The sequence below is a fragment of the Lycium barbarum genome, chromosome 11, assembly GCF_019175385.1.
Source record: "Lycium barbarum isolate Lr01 chromosome 11, ASM1917538v2, whole genome shotgun sequence".
Lineage (NCBI taxonomy): Eukaryota > Viridiplantae > Streptophyta > Magnoliopsida > Solanales > Solanaceae > Lycium > Lycium barbarum.
Window position 1 is genome coordinate 49,205,814 of NC_083347.1, and position 21,037 is coordinate 49,226,850.

The following is a 21,037-nucleotide window of genomic DNA, read 5'->3' on the forward strand; positions in this document are numbered from 1 at the left end:
ATAGCACACTTATTCTAATATAATTTCTACTCTCCCGTCTCAAAATATTTGTCGACCTTACTAAAAATACTTGTCTCAAAATATTTGTCATTTTATCCATCAAGACAAAACTAAGTAACTTTTTCTCATTTTACCCTTGTTTTAATTAACAATATTTAAGAGGTTCTTACCCTTAATAGAGTAGATATTTATTGAGGAGAGATTAAATGAAATAAATGCTTTCTTAAGGGGCGTGTAAATGAAAAATGCGATAAATAGAGTATTGTTTTGAGAAATTTGTACTAATTAGTTTGAAAATGTTGCACGTGTCCAAGAACAAGTTCAATTAAAAAGAAGGTAGGAAAAAAAATTATTTACGTTTAAATTTAACAACAATGGAAATCTAAAGACGTGTTCAAATATAAATGAAGTATAAAATAGATAGATGTTAGAACCATTTTAAAAAAATGAAAAAGAAAAGAAAACATGAAGAAAAGCTGTCGGCTTAAATCCCCCCCAATTCAGAGAATAAACATTTCTTCCCTCCAATTCTAATAGAGAAAACAGATATTTTACTCTCTAAAATCACCGCCCCCCCCCCCCCCCCCCCCGTCCCCAATTCAAATCTCTCTCTCTCTCTCTCTCTAACGCTCACTCTTTCTCTATCCCCTCTATCTCTGTCTCTAATGTCCATAGCTTATGTAAGTTCAGCTCGAATTTTTGTTTGAATTCAGTTTCATCAGTTTGCTTTGACGATTGTGAATTTGCAATGTGTTGTTTGGTGATTATGTGATTCAATTGATCGTTTTACTGGAATTGGTGATTTTTTGTGTGATTTTTGGTGGTAAGTTGAGAAATTAGGGCTTTGATTGCTGGTTTATGTGACAATTAATCATTTTAGTGGAATTGATGAGTTTTATTTGATTTTTGGTAGTATTGCTGGATTATGTGACTAATTTGATTGTATTATTGGAATTGATGAGTTTTTGTTTGATTTTTGGCGATAAGTTGAGAAATTAGGGCTTTGATTGCTGCTTTATGTGATTCAATTGATCATTTTAGTATTTTCCGGAAGTGATTAGTTTTTGTGTGATTTTTGGCACTAAGTTGAGAAAAGAGGGCTTTGATTGCTGGTTTATGTGACTTAATTTGTGATTTTACTGGAATTGATGATTTTTTGCAGTAAGTTGAGAAACTTAGGCACTGATTGCTAGCTTATGTGACTCAGTTGATTATTTTACTGGAATTGATGTCGATGCTCTTTGTTTCTCTCTTGCTTGCGCTCCCTGTACATATAGCTCTCTCAATTTAGCTTGATTTTGAATTTTCCCATACGATCTATATATATATGATATCGCATAAATTTTTTACAAACTCTTATAGAAATTTTCCTTTGCAAAATCGCAGAACTTTCCCTTCGCTATTCATCATCAGTAGTTGGGCTCAGGCATCCGATTTTTTAGGTAAGAAGGTGAAACATTATGTATTTGAAGACGATTAGGCGAGTTCGAAAAATTGTGAGTGTCAGGTGTATTTGAAGATGATTAGGTGATCTGGAATGCTTGTTTGATTTTTACTCATGTATCCATTTCTATGCACGTTAGTCGAAGCGATTTTCTGGTCTATATTTCAAATCTCAGTAATCTCTGCTTCTGTAACGAACAATTATGTGTGGTTTATTAGGCAACACTGATATTTTCTATTCTAAATTGAGCATATGCTAAAAGCATGTTTAAGTGTGCGTAGGTAATGTATTTTTAGCATCATCGCATCGATCCAGCAAAAAAACCAACAAAACCTGTAAACTATATACCGAAATGACATTAGTGAACTCGAATAAGTGTCGATTAAGTGTTTAAATACTCTGATTATTCACCAAAATGAGTGGAAATTACTTCGGTACCGACAATTTAGTGGGTGATAAGGCAACACTTGTTATTAGGGATAGTTTATTTGTGCTGCACTCAGTGTGATATATATTAGTAGAGACTTCGCTGCTCCAAGTTGCTGTCAATGTGGAAGTAGATGTCAATGTGGGTAATGACTTAAAACTTTCTTGTTTAGCATGTTCTAATTGGAAAGAAAATGAACTAGTTTTTGTTCTATTCATGGGTTCTCTTCTGTTTTACCTTCTAAGTTGTTTTTTCTTTGTTTTTAACTGGATGGGGGTTCAATATGGTCCATAAAATACTTACAAATAGCCTCAGTTGGTTGAATAAGAAATCACCTTAGCGTAACGCTTTTTTAGAGGTAAAACGTGGGCTAAACGCTTCCTTTTGAAGGTAAGATGTGATAATGTAGTTTGTGGATACCTTATTTGTGCTTCACTCAGTGTGACATGTATAAGTAGGTTCTTAAAGGATTCTGTAGATACTTTGCTGCTCCAACTTGTTGTCACAGTGGGAATGTCTTGTATCTTTCTTGTTTATTATGTTAAGATTGGAATGACTATGTCCTGCTCCCGAGGCTTTGGTCTTGTGGTAGGAACATAAATTGTGATGTGTAGGTTAGACACACGTCATGGGTTCTATTCGAACTCCAACGCATACAAAAGTTTGGTATTTAAGTCCGGAAGCTTAGAGGGGCAGACCTATTATGTATCGAGTTTCAAACCGTGTGCCACAAGTTTTCAGAATTTCAAAATAGCTATGTGCTCCTACTGAAATTCTGGATAGGTGATCTGATTTCAAAGCTTTAACTTTTGTTCCTATAATTTAACTTTACAAGTATGCTGAAGTGTTTGTATTGTAATTGCAGAAAAGTAATCAGTTTCTTGTACAATCATGGAGAACTCTAGAAGTAAAAGATGGATCGATTATAGTTAAAGAGTATTTAGACGGAGTAGAAAAATTTCTGAACTACGCCTTTCGTGAAAAACATAACGGGGAAACAATTTCATGCCCATGTACACAATGTGTGCTATTCTATCAAGTAAATCGGGCAATGGCATATGATCATCTCGTGGTTCATGGTATTATGCCTTCATACGATAATTGGTTTTGTCATGGGGAGTCATTCAATGGATCAACAAGTATCGAAGAAAATAACGACAGGCAAGAAGCTTTCAGGGGCGATGATATGAGAGGAATGATACATGATGCTTTTGGAAGCATCACCCATTTTATGGATGATAACACCAGTGAAGTGGGAGAGATAGAGCCAAACTTAGAGGAGAATACTCCTCATTCATCGGGAAACCAACCTCATCCAGAGGTGGATAAGTTTGAACAACTCATGAAAGATGCAAATGAAGAACTTTATCCTGGGTGCAAGAAATTCAGTAAACTGTCATTTTTGCTTCAACTTTACCGTATAAAACTATTGTTCAAATGGCCAAATGAGTCTTTTAATGCTTTGCTTGGTTTATTGAAGGATGCATTACCAGAGGGTGAGAAGTTGCCTCCTTCATTTTATGAGACCAAAAAGTTAGTTGAGGGCTTGGGGTTAAATTACAAAAAGATCCATGCTTGTCCCAACGATTGCATGCTTTTTAGGAAGGAATTTGCTAATAAGGATGTCAATAATTTCTTAATGTGTGGGGCTTCTAGATGGAAAAATAGTGTCAAAAAACTTCAGCCAAGATCCTAAGACACTTTCCTCTAAAACCAAGACTCCAGAGATTATTGGTGTCTTCAAAAACATCTAAATTGATGCAATGGCATCACGAAGAACGGAATAGAGATGGAGTACTACGACATCCTGCAGATTTTGAAGCTTGGAAAGCTTTTGACACTGGACATTTAGAATGCGCTAAAGATTCCCGCAATGTTCACCTAGGATTAGCTAGTGATGGCTTTAATCCGTTTGGCACGATGCGAAGTATTTACAGTACATGGCCAGTGATTTTGATGCCATATAATCTTCCACCATGGTTGTGCATGAAACATCAGTTCTTCATTTTGCCCTTGCTCATTCCCGGGCCAAAAGGACCTGGAAATAATATTGATGTCTTTCTCGAACCTTTAATAGAAGAGTTAAATGATTTGTGGGGTATGGGGGTAGAAACCTATGTATTAAATTATGACTAACAACATGTGAACAACAAGTGAGAGTGAAATGATTAAGATTAACAAGTGAAACTAGATCAAGGATAATTAGATCAATCGAAAGGTTTTTGTTGATGCCCTGTAGTTTAATGTTTTGTCATTGTAACTACTCCCACAAGGATGGTATCTTTAATACTTTTCTGAAACTAGCCACCACTTTGATGGTTTTTGGTTTGTCTGAAGTTTGGCTTTTCACCTGAAAGGGATCTTGGTGCTTAGCTTACTCAGTTTCTTCCTTAAAATGAGTTGTGAATCGATTTTCAGGTCTTTTAGGAGTAAGAAAAGCTCGCGGACCTACACTATTAAAAGATGTTTGGAATCTACCATCGGGGAAGACAATTGTTGTGCACTTTAATAGTCGTAATCAAGCTATTGGAAAAGAGGGTCAAAAGCTCGCTAGCTTTCTAGGCATGGTTGCTAGGACCCCAGAATTGACACCATTAAACGTGGATGATTGGCGAGTGTTTGACAAAGAAGAAAAGTTGAAATTGGTGGAGTTTGTGAAGGTATGAAATTATTATTCTTAGTGCATATCATTTCTTTTTATACATGATATTATCTTGTAAACACTTGCTCTATCTTTTCAGAGAAAGTTCTCAATCCCTGTACGTGGAGAAGAGTTTGTAAAAAAGTCAATAGGAAAGAAATGGAAGGACTATAAATGTGATTTGAAGACTATGTATGTGACCAAATACAAGACCAAAGATGCCTTGATGAAAAATAGACCAAGTCACTTACCAAGGGATCAATGGACTGGTCTCGTCTCGTATTGGCTTTCTGATAAAGCAAAGGTTAGTGAGTACATACTTGACTCAGAATTTGTGAGGCTCCCCTACAAGTGTTCCGTTAAACACTTAGGATATTGAAAGAAACTTTACTAAGAAAGAGAAAGTTTAATTTGCTGTTACAAAGGCATGTATAAAGGGATATGGACTGTTATGCTGTTACAGACTTTGATTATTATTTTACCTTATATGCTTAAGTACTATTAGTGAGTAATATTTGTGTTGCAATGACAGGAGCGCAGTCAAGAAATAGAATCAGTAGGGCTAAGCAAAAAATGCCTCACACGGGAGGATCCAAAAGCATAGCAACCTTGATGAATGAAAAGGTATTCATGCGTGACTTACATACTTTAAGAATCTCGAACTTTTATTTTGTCATGTCTGATTGTTTGATATCAATTTAACTTTATTAGGCTATAGGTGGAATAGAGCCTACACGTGCAGACGTTTACATATTGACTCATACAAAGCGTAAGGATGGTAGACCATTGGATGAGGAGTCTTCAAATACAATTGTAAGATTTCCCCTTCTCAGCCTTATCCTTATCTTAATGTTAGTTCGTCCTCCGCTGCACTATGTCATAAATTGTTATCATAATTACTCTTAGGACATGATGAAAGAGAAGATGAGTAATAGTGAGACTCCTTATGAACAACATCAAGGCAGTGTTGCTTGGGAAGGAGATTTGTATTCTCAAGTGTTGGGAAATGAAAAAAGTGGCTATTTCCGTGGTTTAGGACTTGGTCCAACCCCTTCTCTATTATGGGGCAGTAAATCTTCCTTACGAAATGTTGTTGTTGATGGTTTGTCTAATGAAGCTGCTCATAAGCTGGAACACGAGATAAATGAGTTAAAGGAGTTGAACAAAAAACAGGATGAAGAAATAAAGTTGGAAGTATCAAATTGTCAAGGTAAAAAACAAAAATTAGGTAGCAGTAGAAGATGATGTAGGGCAACCAAAAACACTGGTCTATAGTCGGAAATTCTATTTTAAACTTCTGTCACAATATATTTGATTTTTCAAACTATCCCTGCCTACTTAAATAATACCTATCTTTGTTTAATCCCTAAGTTTTAGAATGCCAATAATCTTAAAAATTCAAACCTATTAGTTTGTGCAATACTATTTACAAAGTCATTACTAAAACCATTGTCAACAGTATCAAACCTTTCCTTGATAATCTTATTGGCCCTATCAATCGAGTTTCCTTAAGGGTCATCGAGCTTGTGACAATGCTATTTTAGTTCAAGAATTAGTGAACCACATAAACCACTCTAAGCACTCTAAAGGTAGCCTTATCCTAAAAAATGATTTAGAAAAGGGCTTTGATAGAATAGAGTGATCTTTTGCGTATCGTACCTTCCATTACTTTAAATTCTCCTCTAGGATCATTAAGTAGCTTATCATGAATTGCATTAGTAGTTTTAATATTTCCATTTTGGCAAATGGTACCAACACTGAGTATTTTTCTCCTTCTAGAGGTATCCGTCAAGGAGGCCCTATGTAACCTTACATTTTTATTCTTTGCTTGGAACTTCTCTCAAGGTACATTAACTACCAGGTGGACATTCTCAACTGGGAATTCATTACCCTTAGCAAAAATGGAGGAAATGGTCCTCTTTTTTCATATCTATTTTTCGTAGATGACCTAACTCTAATGTCTAGAGCTAATGACAAATCTATTCAGGATATTCATGACTGTCTAGACTACTTTTGTAAATTATCGGGGCAAAAAATAAATTCCAGCAAGTCAAAAGTTCTTTTCCCAAAAAATTGTCCAAATACTATTCGTAGCCAAGTGCTTCACCTTTTAAACATAAAGGCTACTAATACCTTTGGAAAATATTTAGGATTTTCCATCCAAAACAGTAATTCGAAAGCTCATGTTTTCCACTACATTCTTGATAATATGAGATCCAAGCTCTCTAGTTGGAAACTGAATTTTCTCAATCCTGTAGATAGACTTGTTCTTGCAAAACCCTCTCTCAGTGCCATCCCTGCTCACACGATAAACCTGCGAAACCATTGATAAAATCCCAAGAGATTTCTTATAGGGATCCACTATTGAAAAAAGAAAATGCATTTGGTAAATTGGGATAGCCTAAGAACCTTGGAGGCTTGGGCTTAAGAAAGCTAAAGATAAAAACATTACTCTTCTCACTAGCCTTGCGTGGTGACTGTTCACTCTAGCCTTGCATGGAGACTGTTCACTAATACCTCTTCTATTTGAGCAAATGATTTAATCCATTAGTACAGCTGTAAATCTTCTCCCAAAGTATGCTCCTTTATTTGGAAAAGCATCTTAAAAGGAGGCATTTACTGCAAAAAGCAAGAGCTTGGAATCCTGATAGTGGTTATTCCATCAACCTTTGATACTCCAAATGGGTTCCCAGTGAACCACCCTTAAGAAATCTCATTCATGGCTCTCCGAACATTGGAGAGGCTGATTTAAAACTCTCAAATTTTGGGAAAGGTAACCACTGGGATTAGGATATGTTGTCACTCCACCTACCTGATACCATCACCTCTAAAGCTTCCAATGTTACCAATCCAGGGAGCCATACTTATGATAAATATTACTAGTCCAATAATACAAATGGATTTTTTTTCTACTAAATCAGTTTACTCCCTTCTCAACCAAAAAATTGTTAGATACCCTTTCTCCTGGTTTTGGTTCCTCCACTCTCTAAATAAGATAAAGTTTTTCCTTTGGTTATGTTCCCACAATAGTCTGCCCACAAAGCACTACTTGAATCATCTTGGTGTTACTGTTGATCATTATTGTTCCATCTGCAAGCATAAGGAAGAAAACATTGAACATATTTTCTTAGAATGTTATATTGCAAAAAGGATTTGGCTGGATCTGGGTCTCAACTTTCAAAACCTTCCTACCCAACGAAGTCATTGGTTTCAGTTACTATTTGATATGCACATACCCTTCCATCATCTCTGTTTGACTTGGAATGATTTACTTCCTTTTGCTCTTTGGAATTTATGGCTGAACAGGGAATCAAAATGTTTTCAAATTCAGCTTACCACTCTTAGCATACAATCAGTCATTACTCGAGCCTAAGAATTTAAGCACCTCTCCTCTACGAATATCAATCCCGCTGGGAAAAAGAGGTCCACATAAAATGGTTTCTCCATCCTATAGGCTATTATAAATTAAACACTGACGGTGCTTACTCTACAAAGAAGAACATAGGCGTTATTGGTGGGGTAAGTCGAAATTCGACTGGATAGTGGGTTTTTACAACAAAATCAACTCTTTCAGCCACACTTTCTTAGAACTTTGTGCTTTTCTCCAAGGTCTTCAACTGGCAGTCGCACAAAATTTAGTCCCTCTAGAGATTGAAGTAGACTCAACAGAGGTAATCCAGCTCTTTGATCAAAACACCCCTATTTATGATCATCTTGTTTCTTCTTGTACGTTCCTATTGATGAAGTTGGGGAATCCAGTGATGCAGCATAACTTTCGTCAAACAAATAAGGTGGCTCACGTTTTGGGAAAGAAAGGAAACAAACAGCGGATTAGTGGTCAACTAACCATCTTAGCTACTCCTCCGGAAGTAGCTATAAAAGAACTGCAAGCAGATAATGAAGTAGTAGTATATCCTTAGTCTATTTCAGTTCTGTGTGTAATATGTTAAGTAGTTTAGGAAACCTTAATGTACTCACTATCAATGATAGTATATGCTCTACTAGCATGACTACCACCCAGTATGAACCTCCTTAGTATGAAATAAAATTTCTATTTCCACCGGGAAAAAAAATGATGTAGGGGGCAAAGGAAAGGAAACGAAATAAAATGTCTATTTGGTTGATCCGTTTTCTTGGGCCTAAGGCAATCGGTTCCCGTCGGTCCTTATCTTCATGCATTATTAAATGGGAAAAAGACACCACGTGGCCTTTATGGAATACATAAGACAAATTTTAACACGAAATAGGCATAATGACCCGAATTGAACCCTAGGAACAAATTAATGCCAATTTTTAGCCAACGCATCTATTTTCGGATCTCTCCCCTCTCTTGTAGCGGACATGATTTTCGAACTCCTCCCATCAGAGCTGTTAACGGGGGAAAGGGGAAGGGACTGGTTCGTGTTAGATATTGTTTTAGGTTTCGATTGTCACCAGCGCCGACAACGTCTTTTGGGAGTAAACTTTCCAGCCCTTTGTTTCTTCTATGTCAGAGCTCTCTTTCGGCGGCGGGAGGTTTCCCAACAAATTCTTCTCTGTGAGGAAACAAGAACATCATCATGCTCTGTAGTAAAATCATCAGATGTATGATCGTTAGACACAGATCTGGCCAGTGTAAATCTGTGTAAATAGCGCATAATATGTGTATCATTAGTGTGTAAACATTATTATACTAAATAGTGTATAATATGTGTATCATTAGTGTGTAAACATTATTCACTTCCATTATTATACGGGAATTGCAAGCTGGAGGCCATAAATTCTGAGTTTAACTATAGGTCATCATTTTGTCTCATTTCTGAGTCAGGGTTAAATATAATATCTTCTCCTAAGATTAAAATAAAATTTAAGAAGATAACTAAGCTTAATCTTTATGTATATGATGCACTGACATGGCATTTTTAATTATTGGTGACTCTTTAGTTTTTTTATTTTAGGAGAGGTGACTCAAGTTTTAATTATTAGGTGGAGGTGATAATTTTCTATTAGTGATTAACGGGTTTTGAATTTGCCCAAATGTTTCCATTTTGACACTTTGACCCTCAACTTTATTTTTAACACTTTACACTCAAAAACTTTGACCCACCCTGCCCAGACCGCATGCTCCCCACACCCCTCCCCTGCCCCCGCCCCCGCCCCATCCCCCCGCCATTTTTTTTTAATCTTTATTTTTTTTCACCCCCTCCTCCTCCCAACCCCCCCCCCCCCCCCCCCAAATTTTTTATTTTCTTTATTTGTTTTTTTCAGCCCCCCCTCCTCCTCCTCCTCACAACCCTCCCCCTACCCTACCCCCACCCCTCACCCTCTAAAAAAAATTGATTTTTTCACCCCTCCCCTCCTCCTCCTCCTCGCAACCCTCCCCCCACCACCTCCCAAAAATTTTTTTTAAAAAAGTTTTGATTTTTTCTTACCAGCCTCCACTCCTCCCCCCCCACCACCAAAAAAATTTTTAAATTTTTTTTTTTTTTTTTTTATTTTTTCACCAGCCCCCGCTCCTCCTCCCACCCCTCACTACCCCCACCCCCAAAAAGAATAATTTTTTTTATTTATTTTTTCACACCCCCTCGTCCTCCTCCTCCTCGCAACCCTCCCCCAGTCAAAAAGAATATTGAAAAGAAGTTTTGATTTTTTTTTAGGGTTTAGGAAAAGTTTGGATAAAATTCAGGTTGTTGTAGTGTGTTTGTAGTGAAATAGATGATTTTTCTGTTGTTGTCCTGCTATGGTTCAGAGTTTAGGAAAAGATATCCAATAGATGGTTTTTTTGTTCTTGTCCTGGTATTTTATCTGGTTCTGTTTATAGAAGATATCCAACGGATTTATAGTTGTTGCAACAAGTTTTACACTTGTGGCAACAAGTAGACAATCTGTTCCAACAACTACAAATCTGTTGGACATAGTTTCAATTATTTAGTTCTATTTGTAGAAAATATCTAACAGATTTGTAGTTGTTGTCCAAGTCGAAATGCTCCATAGTTGTTAATTGCACTGTGTTGTAATAATAGTTATTTGTTGGAACTTTATGACATTTTAATGTTATTCCTTTATAGAATGGTAATTTATGTTCTTGGTGCTTGTGAACTTGGTTTATATGATATGTTGATCATGTTCAAATCACAAATGTGTATATTGTTGCTAATAAATTGCTGAACAGCTTTCAACAAGTAATGAATCTGTAGCAAGAGTTCTATAACTTGTTGGGTTTTATCCAACAAGTAACAGGACTTGTTGCAACAACTAGTAACTTGTGTTTTATCCAACTGCTAAAAGATTTCCAGCAAATAAGCAATCTGTTGCAACAATTGACAGGCCTTGTTGCAGCAACTAAGTTACATGTTGGGGTTTTTTTTCCAACAAGTGGAGTGACTTGTTGCAGAAAGTGGGTAACTTGTTGTGTTTTATCCAACAAGAGTAAGGACTTGGTCAACAACTATGTCATTTGCTGCAACAGATACTACAGTTGTTGCAACATATACTACACTTGTTGCAACAAATATTACAGTTGTTGCAACAGATGCTACTTGATTCGCCCATATTTAGTGATCAACAAAGAGAATCGATATTTAGTGACAAACAAAGAAAATCAATAATAAGTAGTGATCAATGTATAATACTTAATCAATTTGATGGTAATTTGAGTCAGGAATATGCACTAAATCCAATGATCATTAGAGTGAATTGATGTGAATTACTTGATTCACCCATATTTAGTGATAAGCAAATGAAATCAACGATAGTTAGTGATCAATATATAATACTTAATCAATTTGATAGTATTTTGAGTCAGAAAAGATGATATACTAAGTCAGTATGCACTAAATCGAGTGATTATTATAGTGAATTGATGTGAGCTTCTTGATTCACTCATATTTAGTGATAAACAAAGGAAATCAACTATATTTAGTGATCAATGTATAATACTTAATCAATTTGATGTATTTTGAGTCAGGAAAGATGATCTACTAAGTCAGTATGCACTAAATCGAGTGATCATTAGAGTGAATTGATGCGAACTACTTGATTCACCCATATTTAGTGATAAACAAATGAAATCAACGATATTTAGTGATCAATAAATAATACTTAATTAATTTGATAGTATTTTGAGTCAGGAAAGATGATCTACTAAGTCAATATGCACTAAATCGAGTGATCATTAGAGTGAATTGATGTGAACTACTTGATTCACCCATATTTAGTGTTAAACAAATGAAATTAACGATATATATATATATATATACTAACATCCTTAATGGATTAGATGGGCAATTCTAAGTATATTCTTAGAACAGATACTACAATTGTTGCAACAGATACCACAGTTGCTGCAACATATACTACAGTTGTTGCAACAGATACCACAGTTGCTGCAACAGATACTACAGTTATTACAAAGGATACTACAGTTGTTCCAACAAATACTACAGTTGTTCCAACAGGTACTACACTTACTGCAACAGATACTACACTTGCTGCAACAGATACTACTTGGTTCACCCATATTTAGTGATCAATAAAGGGAATCAGCCATACTTAGTGATAAACAATGGAAATCAACCATATTTAGTGATAAACAATGGAAATCAACTATATTTATTGATCAATATATATACTTAAGCAATTTGATGGTGTTTTGGGTCACGATAGATGATCAACTAAGTCTAATACACACTAAACGAAGTGATCATTGGAGTGAATTAATGTGAACTACTTGATTCACCCATCTTTAGTGATAAACAATGTAAATCAACCATATTTATTGATCAATATATATACTTAAGTAATTTGATAGTGTTTTGGGTCAAGATAGATGATCAACTAAGTCCAATACGCACTAAACGGAGTGATCATTGGAGTGAATTGATGTGAACTACTTGATTAACTCATAACAACCATATTTATTGATCAATAGATATACTTAAGAAATTTGATGGTGTTTTGGGTCAGGATAGATGATCAACTAAGTCCAATACGCACTAAACGGAGTGATCATTAGAGTGAATTGATGTGAACTACTTGATTCACCCATATTTAGTGATAAACAATGCAAATCAACCATATTTAGTGATCAATATATATACTTAAGCAATTTGATGGTGTTTTGGGTCAGGAGAGATAATTAACTAAGTCCAATACGCACTAAACGGAGTGATCATTGGAGTGAATTGATGTGAACTACTTGATTCACCCATATTTAGTAATAAACAATGTAAATCAACCATATTTATTGATCAGTATATATACTTAAGCAATTTGATGGTGTTTTGGGTCAGGATAGATGATCAACTAAGTCCAATACGTACTAAACAGAGTGATCATTGGAGTGAACTACTTGATTCACCCATATTTAGTGATAAACAGTGAAAATCAACTATATTTAGTGATCAATATATATATATATATATATATATATATATATATATATATATATATATATATATATATATATATATATATATATATATATATATATATATAATCTACTAAAATCATTAATAATTTGTTGCAACTTTTTCCCCAACTGTATGATCTGTTGCAACAAATTAGTAACTTGTTTAAACAGATTAGTTATTTGTTGGAACGGATTAGTAACTTGTTGAAACAAATTAATAATTTGTTGCAACTTCTTCCACAACTGTACTATCTGTTGCAACAGATTAGTAACTTGTTTAAATAGATTAGTTACTTATTGAAATGAATTAGTAACTTGTTGAAACAGATTAGTAATGTGTTGCAACTTCTTCAACAACTCTAGGATCTGTTGCAATAATTTAGGCAACTTGTCTAAACAGATTAGTAACTTGTTTAAACAGATTAGTTACTTGTTGGAACGGATTAGTAACTTGTTGCAACTTCTTCAACAATTGTATGATCTGTTGCAATCATTTAGGCAACTTGTCTAAACAGATTAGTAACTTATTTAAACAGATTAGTTACTTGTTGGAACGGATTAGTAACTTGTTGCAACTTCTTCAACAACTGTATGATCTGTTGCAATCATTTAGGCAACTTGTCTAAACAGATTAGTGACTTGTTTAAACTGATCCATCTGTTGAAACAGATTAGTAACTTGTCGCAACTTCTTCAACAAGTGTATGATCTGTTGCAACAATTAACTCATCTGTTGCGACATATTTTTTTAGTTTTTACAATAATTTAAGCAATTGTTTGATCTTTTCCAACAAGGTGAGTAATTTGTTGCAACAACTAAGCAACTAAGCAACTAAGCAATTCTATTGTATGTATCTATTGCAACAATTAGTAAACAAAATAAATAAGTTCATAAATAGAAATTGTTCAACAGCCACCTTGGCTCCAAATACCACAACTAATCAAAATAAATAAGTTCATAAACATCATTGACAAATAACATAAAGGACAAAAAAAAAAAAAAAAATTGTTCAACAGCCTCCAAATACCATAACTTAAGTAATAATTTGTTTAGCAACTACCTTATGGGGTGTAGCAGATTTCCTTGATCTACTTCATCTCTTTCATTTCCATCATCAGTTTCTTCATCTTCTAGTTCTTCTTCACTTTCTTCATTTGTATATACTGCTTCCTGACTCTGTTTTTCATCTCTTTCTGAGGATTGATTGTCAGTTTGGCCGCCAATTTGACTATGTTTGGCCGCCAATTTGACTATATCTTTCCTCAACATTTGCTGATTCATAAATGTCATGACCCAACCCCGTGGGCCGTGACTAGTGCCCGAGCTGGACACCCATACACACCCACTTACCAGAATCGGCATACGAATGGAAAATCCAGATTCGGCGTACACTGACTTATACAGATACAAAGATCAGATATCGTCTTAAGCGGTCACATATAACAAATATATCACACAGAAGCCAGCAAGGCTGTCGTAAAACATATCGCCCAAAACATATACATACGTATACATACATACATACAGGCCGTTAAGGCTGTCATAGCAAATGGAACCGCTTAGACGCAAGCCACACAGACATAATTGAACCCTAACGACCCATGACCCACATACATGTCCACAGGCCTCTAACAAAGACAACATCATATGACGGGACAGGGCCCCGCCGTACCCCTGAATATATACATACATATATACAACGGAAGAGTCTGTACCAAAATGTAGGCTCCAGAACAAGGGAGCACTCCAAAGCAGCAGAATGGATGGCCTAAACTGTCGGGTCACTCACGTGAACGTCTGTACCTGCGGGCATGAAACGCAGCCCCCGAGGAAAGGGGGTCAGTACGGAATATGTACTGAGTATGTAAGGCATGAAATGCAACTGGAAAGATCATCACTGAAATAGAGATTCCAGGAGTCAAGTATGACAATAAAGAAACCGCTGTACCTGTGCAGTACGAGACAGAATCAAACATACCAATACCACATACCGTACCCGGCCCATTATGGAACTCGGTGAATAAAATCATGCATGTCAATATCATATATCATATGTATACCGTACCCGGCCCATTATGGGACTCGGTGAATAAAGTCATGCATGTCAACATCATATATCATATGTATACCGTACCCGGCCCTCTAGTGAGAGACTCGGTGAATGAAGTCATGTCATCATATCTGTTATATCCCGTATTTTATACATTCGGATATTCCAAGGCAGTCGTAACGAAGTTAAGGGAATGACCATCTTCCAAATGTATTTCAATGAACAAGTGGGTTATAAATATTATTCACAACATTAGTATTATGGAAATATTAAGAAAGGTTGAGGGCGAAAAAGGAAATTCGCAAAATAGAACCATGGTGATATTATGGAAGGCTAGGGGTAAAATGGTAATTTCACAAAGTTCAAGAAAATTCTAGAAAAAAATAAAATAAAAATAAATAAATAAATAAGTAAGTAAAGAAAGGAGCATGTGGCCATTTTATATGTGAAGGGGGCAAAGTGTAAATATAGATGGACTAAAGTGTATGAAAGAAGACACTTGGTCTTCTTTGACCAAGTGAGGAAAAATCAAGAAAAGAAAAGAAAAATCAAGAAAAAGGGAGAGAATTCTAGAAAAGAAAGAAATGGGGCATGGGACCATAATTGGGGGACTAAATTGCAAATATGGATAAGTGATGGAAGACCTATATATATATATATACATAAGAGATCTTCATAATTAAATTAGAGAGAAAGAAAGAACAACAAAAAAAAAAAAAAAAAAAAAAGAAAGAAAGAGAGGGTTCGGCCAAGGTATGACCAAGCATGGCCATGGGAGATTTGATCAAGAAAAATTATTTCTTTCAAGCTTTTATACTAAGTGGAAGGTTCTCTACAACGTGGAGTATTCGTTAGAACAAGTGAATCATTCGTTTCGCAAAAAATGAGGTTCTAGCCGGGAAAAGGAACTAGTGCTAAGGTAAGGTTTAAACCTTATTTTCATATGTTATAGATGATTGTGTATGATGTGGAGTGTGTAGATGAAGGAAGTTCATGAAGTTGTGGTGAGTTGTATGTTGGCCGAATATATGTGGTGTTGGATTGAAATGATGAATTAATATTATTTAGTAATTTGATTGTTGTGTTATGAATTCTATAATGTAAAAGGGATGAAAAACATGAAAACATGCATATAGAGATGTGGCCGTGTGGTGCATGTGGTGTGTTGTGTAGGAAGAATGGATTAATTATATGAAGTATGTTGTTTGTTGTAATATATAGAAAAGATGGATGAAAATGCATGAAAATATGTAGGAAGTGGTTATGGTCAAATAATAGGCGTTTTGGTAAGCTAAGGTAAATTGATGTTATTTGACATTCTAGTTGTCGTTGTTATGGATTATGTGATGAAATGGAGGTCGTTGTTGAAGTTAGCATACATGAATGATGATGACATGCATGGTTGTTGTTGAATTGGACGGTTTCGGGCAAAGTAATATGTGGATTGAGTCGTTGAAAGATTATGTGAATTGAATTGAATTAAATGTTGGAATGTTGCTAGAATGAATTGCTAATATTGTTGTTGGTTTGGCCGAGTTCCATTCTCGGATTGTTGTTGCTAAATTTGGCCGAGTTAGAATCTCGGGGGTGGTGTATTTACAGGGGAGATGCTGCCGAAATTTCGGCAGAAAATAAATGAATGTGTTTGAAAGGTTAAGGCAAGTATATGACAAAGGATCTAACGAATGTGTGAACTCCTTTGAATGTAGATTAACAAGTTGGACGAATAAGCGTAGCTAGTAAGGCGCGGCGCAGGTATGTAAAGCTAAGCCCTTTCTTTCTATGGCATGAATCATACGATATAGTCTTATAAATGCTCCCATAACGTCTTTGTTTTCAAAAGCTAGAAGTTATGAATTCAAAACATGATTTCCTTTCTAAAAGTTATAAATGTTTTCCAAAATATTCATTTTTCTCCAAAATCCAAGCTTTACGATTTTGAAAGTTTTTATGACTAAAACAACGACTACGATACTATGACGATAATAATGATGCCAGACATGATAAAGTGTCCATGACGAATATGTCAAGGATATGTTCTTACCATGATTACGACGATATGAAATGTTAAGCTATTTTTGGATAATGACTATTTTGAAGGTTTCAAAGTATATGAAATAAAATGTTATGATCCTGTTTCATGTTTCCCCGTGATGATATTCTTCATTGATAGTCTCGCCTTATAATTGTTCCTTCAAGGCGAGACATGACGACCAAGGTGATTCCATAATACGATCGGAGGTTACCGACCTTACGTCACTCCGATAGACACATGACTTTCCTTGGGCTCTCATGCATGCTATATATGTAAATGGGAGAGGGGAAGGGATACATGTATATGGGGACATGGGGAAGGGAAACATGTTTCATCGCCACCTGGTCAGCTGGCATTATCATCCCGGACGCGGAATGCCCGGACGCGGGATATATGGGCGAGCCGACATATTTCGGCGCAATGTGGGCGAGCCGACTTGTTCGGCGCAATGATATGATATGACCAAATAATCATGCATGGTTTCCGCCCTAAGTGGCATTCATATGTACAGGTATCTCAATCAGCCTATGATACGCTATATGACTCCCTATGATATGATATGATATGACATGATATGATATGATACGACAGGATACGATATGATATGATATGACATGATATGATATGATACGACATGATATGCTATGATATGACATGATATGATACGATATGACATGATATTACATGATATGATATGACACGATATGATATGATATGACATGATATGTTCCATATGAGATGCCATATGATTCCTTTGTGATTATCTCCATTGGTACCTCTCCTTGTATTGTCGTTCATGCCTTACATACTCAGTACATTGCTCGTATTGACCCCTCTTCTTCGGGGGTTGCGTTTCATGCCGCGCAGGTACACCCAGATGAGCTGAGGCCCTTATAGAAGATGTTCCAGCGAAGTTGGCGAGCTCCAGTTAGCCCGGGAGTGTAGCCGAGTCAGTGTATATGTGCCATGGTTTCCGATTGCAGTTAGAGACTTTGCAGACAAAGTCGTGGGTATAGAGCGTCAACTTTGTAGACGGCTTCGCCTGTCAATATGTTATTACGTTTCATGTCACGCGTTCCATATGATGATACACTCTCCAAAAAAAAAAAAATATTGAGAGCTTACTATGCATTTTATTCTGAATTGATTCCAGAGTTTATTTATGTAATAAGAGTCAGCGGGTTCGCTCGGCTCCAGATATGGGGTCGGGTGCCCATCACATCCTAGTAAGGTCGGGGTGTAAGGCTTACCCTTTCTTTCTTTCATAAGGATCATGCCAAAAGAAAGAAAGGGTGAGCCTTACATACCTTGCCCGCTTCCTAGGCTAATCTGAATTTAAATCCTTGGCTTCGCAAGATCTACAACAATATTAGTATATACCAAACATTAGCTATAGATACTTAGAAGTCCAATCCTCAACCAACACTTTATTTACAGAAATTTCGGCAGCATTTCCCCTGTAAATACGACTATCCCCGAGAATCCAACTCGGCCAAATCATCAACAACAAATTCGAGAATTTAACTCGGCCAAATTATCAACAACAATACCAACAGTTATTCTAACAATATCCACAATCAATTCAAAGCGCATACTAACGTTAGCAACTTCTTTCTACAAACTTCGACGGCGTTTCATTTATGTTCAATTCATAATTGCCCACCTATTCAAGTACTAATCCGAAACCATTCAAACAATATTCAAGAACACTTCAAACACTCCGCACAATATTCAAAAGAATCTAACCAATATGCCACTCCACCCGAAACCTTCCAAATGCAACAAGGACAATAACAACACATTTCCTCCTTTCAAATTCATGAACTATACCAACAATTCGCATGCTAGCAACATTATTTTTCATAAATACAAGAAATGGTTTTAACATCACATTAGCTTCTAAACAACTCTCCAACACTTACAACTTCAACTAGAATCATTAAACTTTCATTTTCATCATAGATTCCATTACAACAACAACCAAAATACTAAGAAAAATTGATTCATTCTCTTCCACACCACACCATACCTACACGGCCACACACTACATATACACGGCCACACATAACATCCATATTTTCATGAATTTCATCCGCTTTTACATACTAAAACATACACAAATCATCCATAACATATAAAAAGAAGATTAAACCTTACCTTTTCCCACTTATCTTCTCACTTGGCTAGGATTTGTAGCTTGCAAGAATAGATGTTTTACTTGCTCCAATGACTACTTCACTTTGCTAGGGACCTTTCAGTTGGTTGTTTTGCTAGAAGAAAATAATTTTTGATCCATTTTTTTCCCAAGGTCTTGCTCGGCTAGGCCTTTGGCCGAATAGCCTCCCTTTTGTTTTCTCCAAGCTTCTTGAAATTTCTAAGTGAAGATGATAAAAAAATGATGAATTAGTCATCTTTTGTCTTATTTATTAAGCTTCCATGTGGGCCTAAGCCCACTCCATTTACACGGCCCACTTGGCCTATTATTTCAAGAATTTCAAGTTTCCATAAATCACTCTTAACCCCAAACTTTCCTTAATGTTTCCATGAGCCACCTTGTGAATTTCCCTTTTTACCCCTAGCCTTTCTCAATATTTCCACTTCAAAAATTTTCATAAACAACTTGTGTATTAAACAAGATCAAAATATAGCCTTGTCCTTAACTTCTTGCAATTGTCTTGAATTATCCGAATGTACAAAATGCGGGATATAACATCCTCCCCCCCTTTAGAACATTCGTCCTCGAATGTTAAACTGGCCTCATGGTGTATTATAATACTTCGGGGAGGTCTTCTTTATAGTTGTCACATACGGTCATTTAACATATCCGTTTTAGAAGCTTAGATTGCTTGTAGACGTAGAAGATAATTAGGGATACTTCCTCTTCATCTCTTCTTTCGGCTTCCCAGGCCGTCTCCTCTCTATTATTGTTTCACCACAATACCTTAATCGGAACCACGTCTTTGGTACGCAGTCTTTTCACCTGACGATCCAGTATGATCATTGGTTGTTCCCGCATAGGCTTCACTTTATCTACCGCTTGTTGAACCATGTGCAGGCCAATTAACTTAGTTTCCTCAACATCGAACCAACTGATCAGTGATCTATACTTCCTGCCATACAGAGCCTCATGTGGTGCTGTTTCGGGCTGTCCTTTGTTATATTTGTTGACCTCTCTAGGTGTCTTCCATATTTTCTCCCTATGTTTATCTTATAGTACACTTATTCTCAATTCATTTCTACGTCCTTTCGTAACCTTCACGATATGCCAACATACCCCGAACTCTGGCCCCGAGCTAATAAGTCTCCTTTTCTGGAGCTTGAATTGTCATATTTCATTTTAGGTCTAGTATGTTCTCCCCCCCCCCCCCCCCCCCCCTTTATTAAGAGGGTATATATATATATATATATATATGCCTATGCCCTTTTCAGTAACCCTCGCCTTCCGCGATCTTCTTACAATTGAAATTTTTTCATCGCGGAGTCTGTCATGTCTATCTCCTTGCTAACTACGTTCTCGTATTTAATCGGAATACTTATAAGGGAATCCATTTCCGACGCTTACTTTTTCCATTTTGACATACCCCTGTATTTTATGCCTAACAGCGTCATTAACCTTTCGGTGCGTAACCGTTTCCAGTTACTTCCTAACCACTCTCTTTTTCCTTTGATCAAGCCATCAATATCTTTAGGGAGTAGCTTTATTCTCTTGTTGCTTGTAACATCGGCTCTGAAGTTCGTAAGATATTCTTTTATACGCGCGAATCGGTTTCATTCTTAAGTCACCTTCCAGGAAGGCTTCTCTATGTCCAAAGCAACCATATCGATATGGCTACGCATTTATCCTTTTGTAATCATATCCTTCTATAATAGAAGATTCGGCCAAGTTTTCCTTTCCTCCATACCCGTTCCTTATCTTTCATCCTGTTTTCTTTGTATAATCGAACCCCTCGGTCTTCACATGAATCCTCATTCCATATCATGGGTCTTCTAGTCCACTGCGTCAACTCATTATCTTAGTCCTTCCTTTGATAAGTAATCGGTTTCGTATCAC

At 36.2% G+C, this 21,037-nt stretch overlaps 1 protein-coding gene across 11 annotated transcripts; it reads left to right on the top strand.

Annotated features, from left to right (window-relative positions):
* The first annotated feature begins 557 nt into the window (after nt 1-557).
* Nucleotides 558-18,129, top strand: LOC132616513 (uncharacterized). Of its 11 annotated transcripts, none has more exons than XM_060330960.1 (8): nt 558-680; nt 1,387-2,654; nt 2,737-3,367; nt 4,290-4,531; nt 4,613-4,816; nt 5,045-5,136; nt 5,224-5,325; nt 5,419-6,843. In XM_060330960.1, the coding sequence occupies exons 3-6, from the start codon at nt 2,923-2,925 to the stop codon at nt 5,114-5,116; spliced, it is 963 nt and encodes a 320-aa protein (XP_060186943.1). In that variant the 5' UTR covers nt 558-680; nt 1,387-2,654; nt 2,737-2,922; the 3' UTR covers nt 5,117-5,136; nt 5,224-5,325; nt 5,419-6,843. The 11 variants fall into 11 exon arrangements, with proteins under 11 accessions (XP_060186943.1, XP_060186944.1, XP_060186937.1 ...); XM_060330961.1 differs by having other exon boundaries at nt 1,387-1,442; XM_060330954.1 differs by lacking the exons at nt 1,387-2,654; nt 5,419-6,843 and adding exons at nt 16,661-16,706; nt 17,854-18,129 and having other exon boundaries at nt 651-680.
* Nucleotides 18,130-21,037: the final 2,908 nt, after the last annotated feature.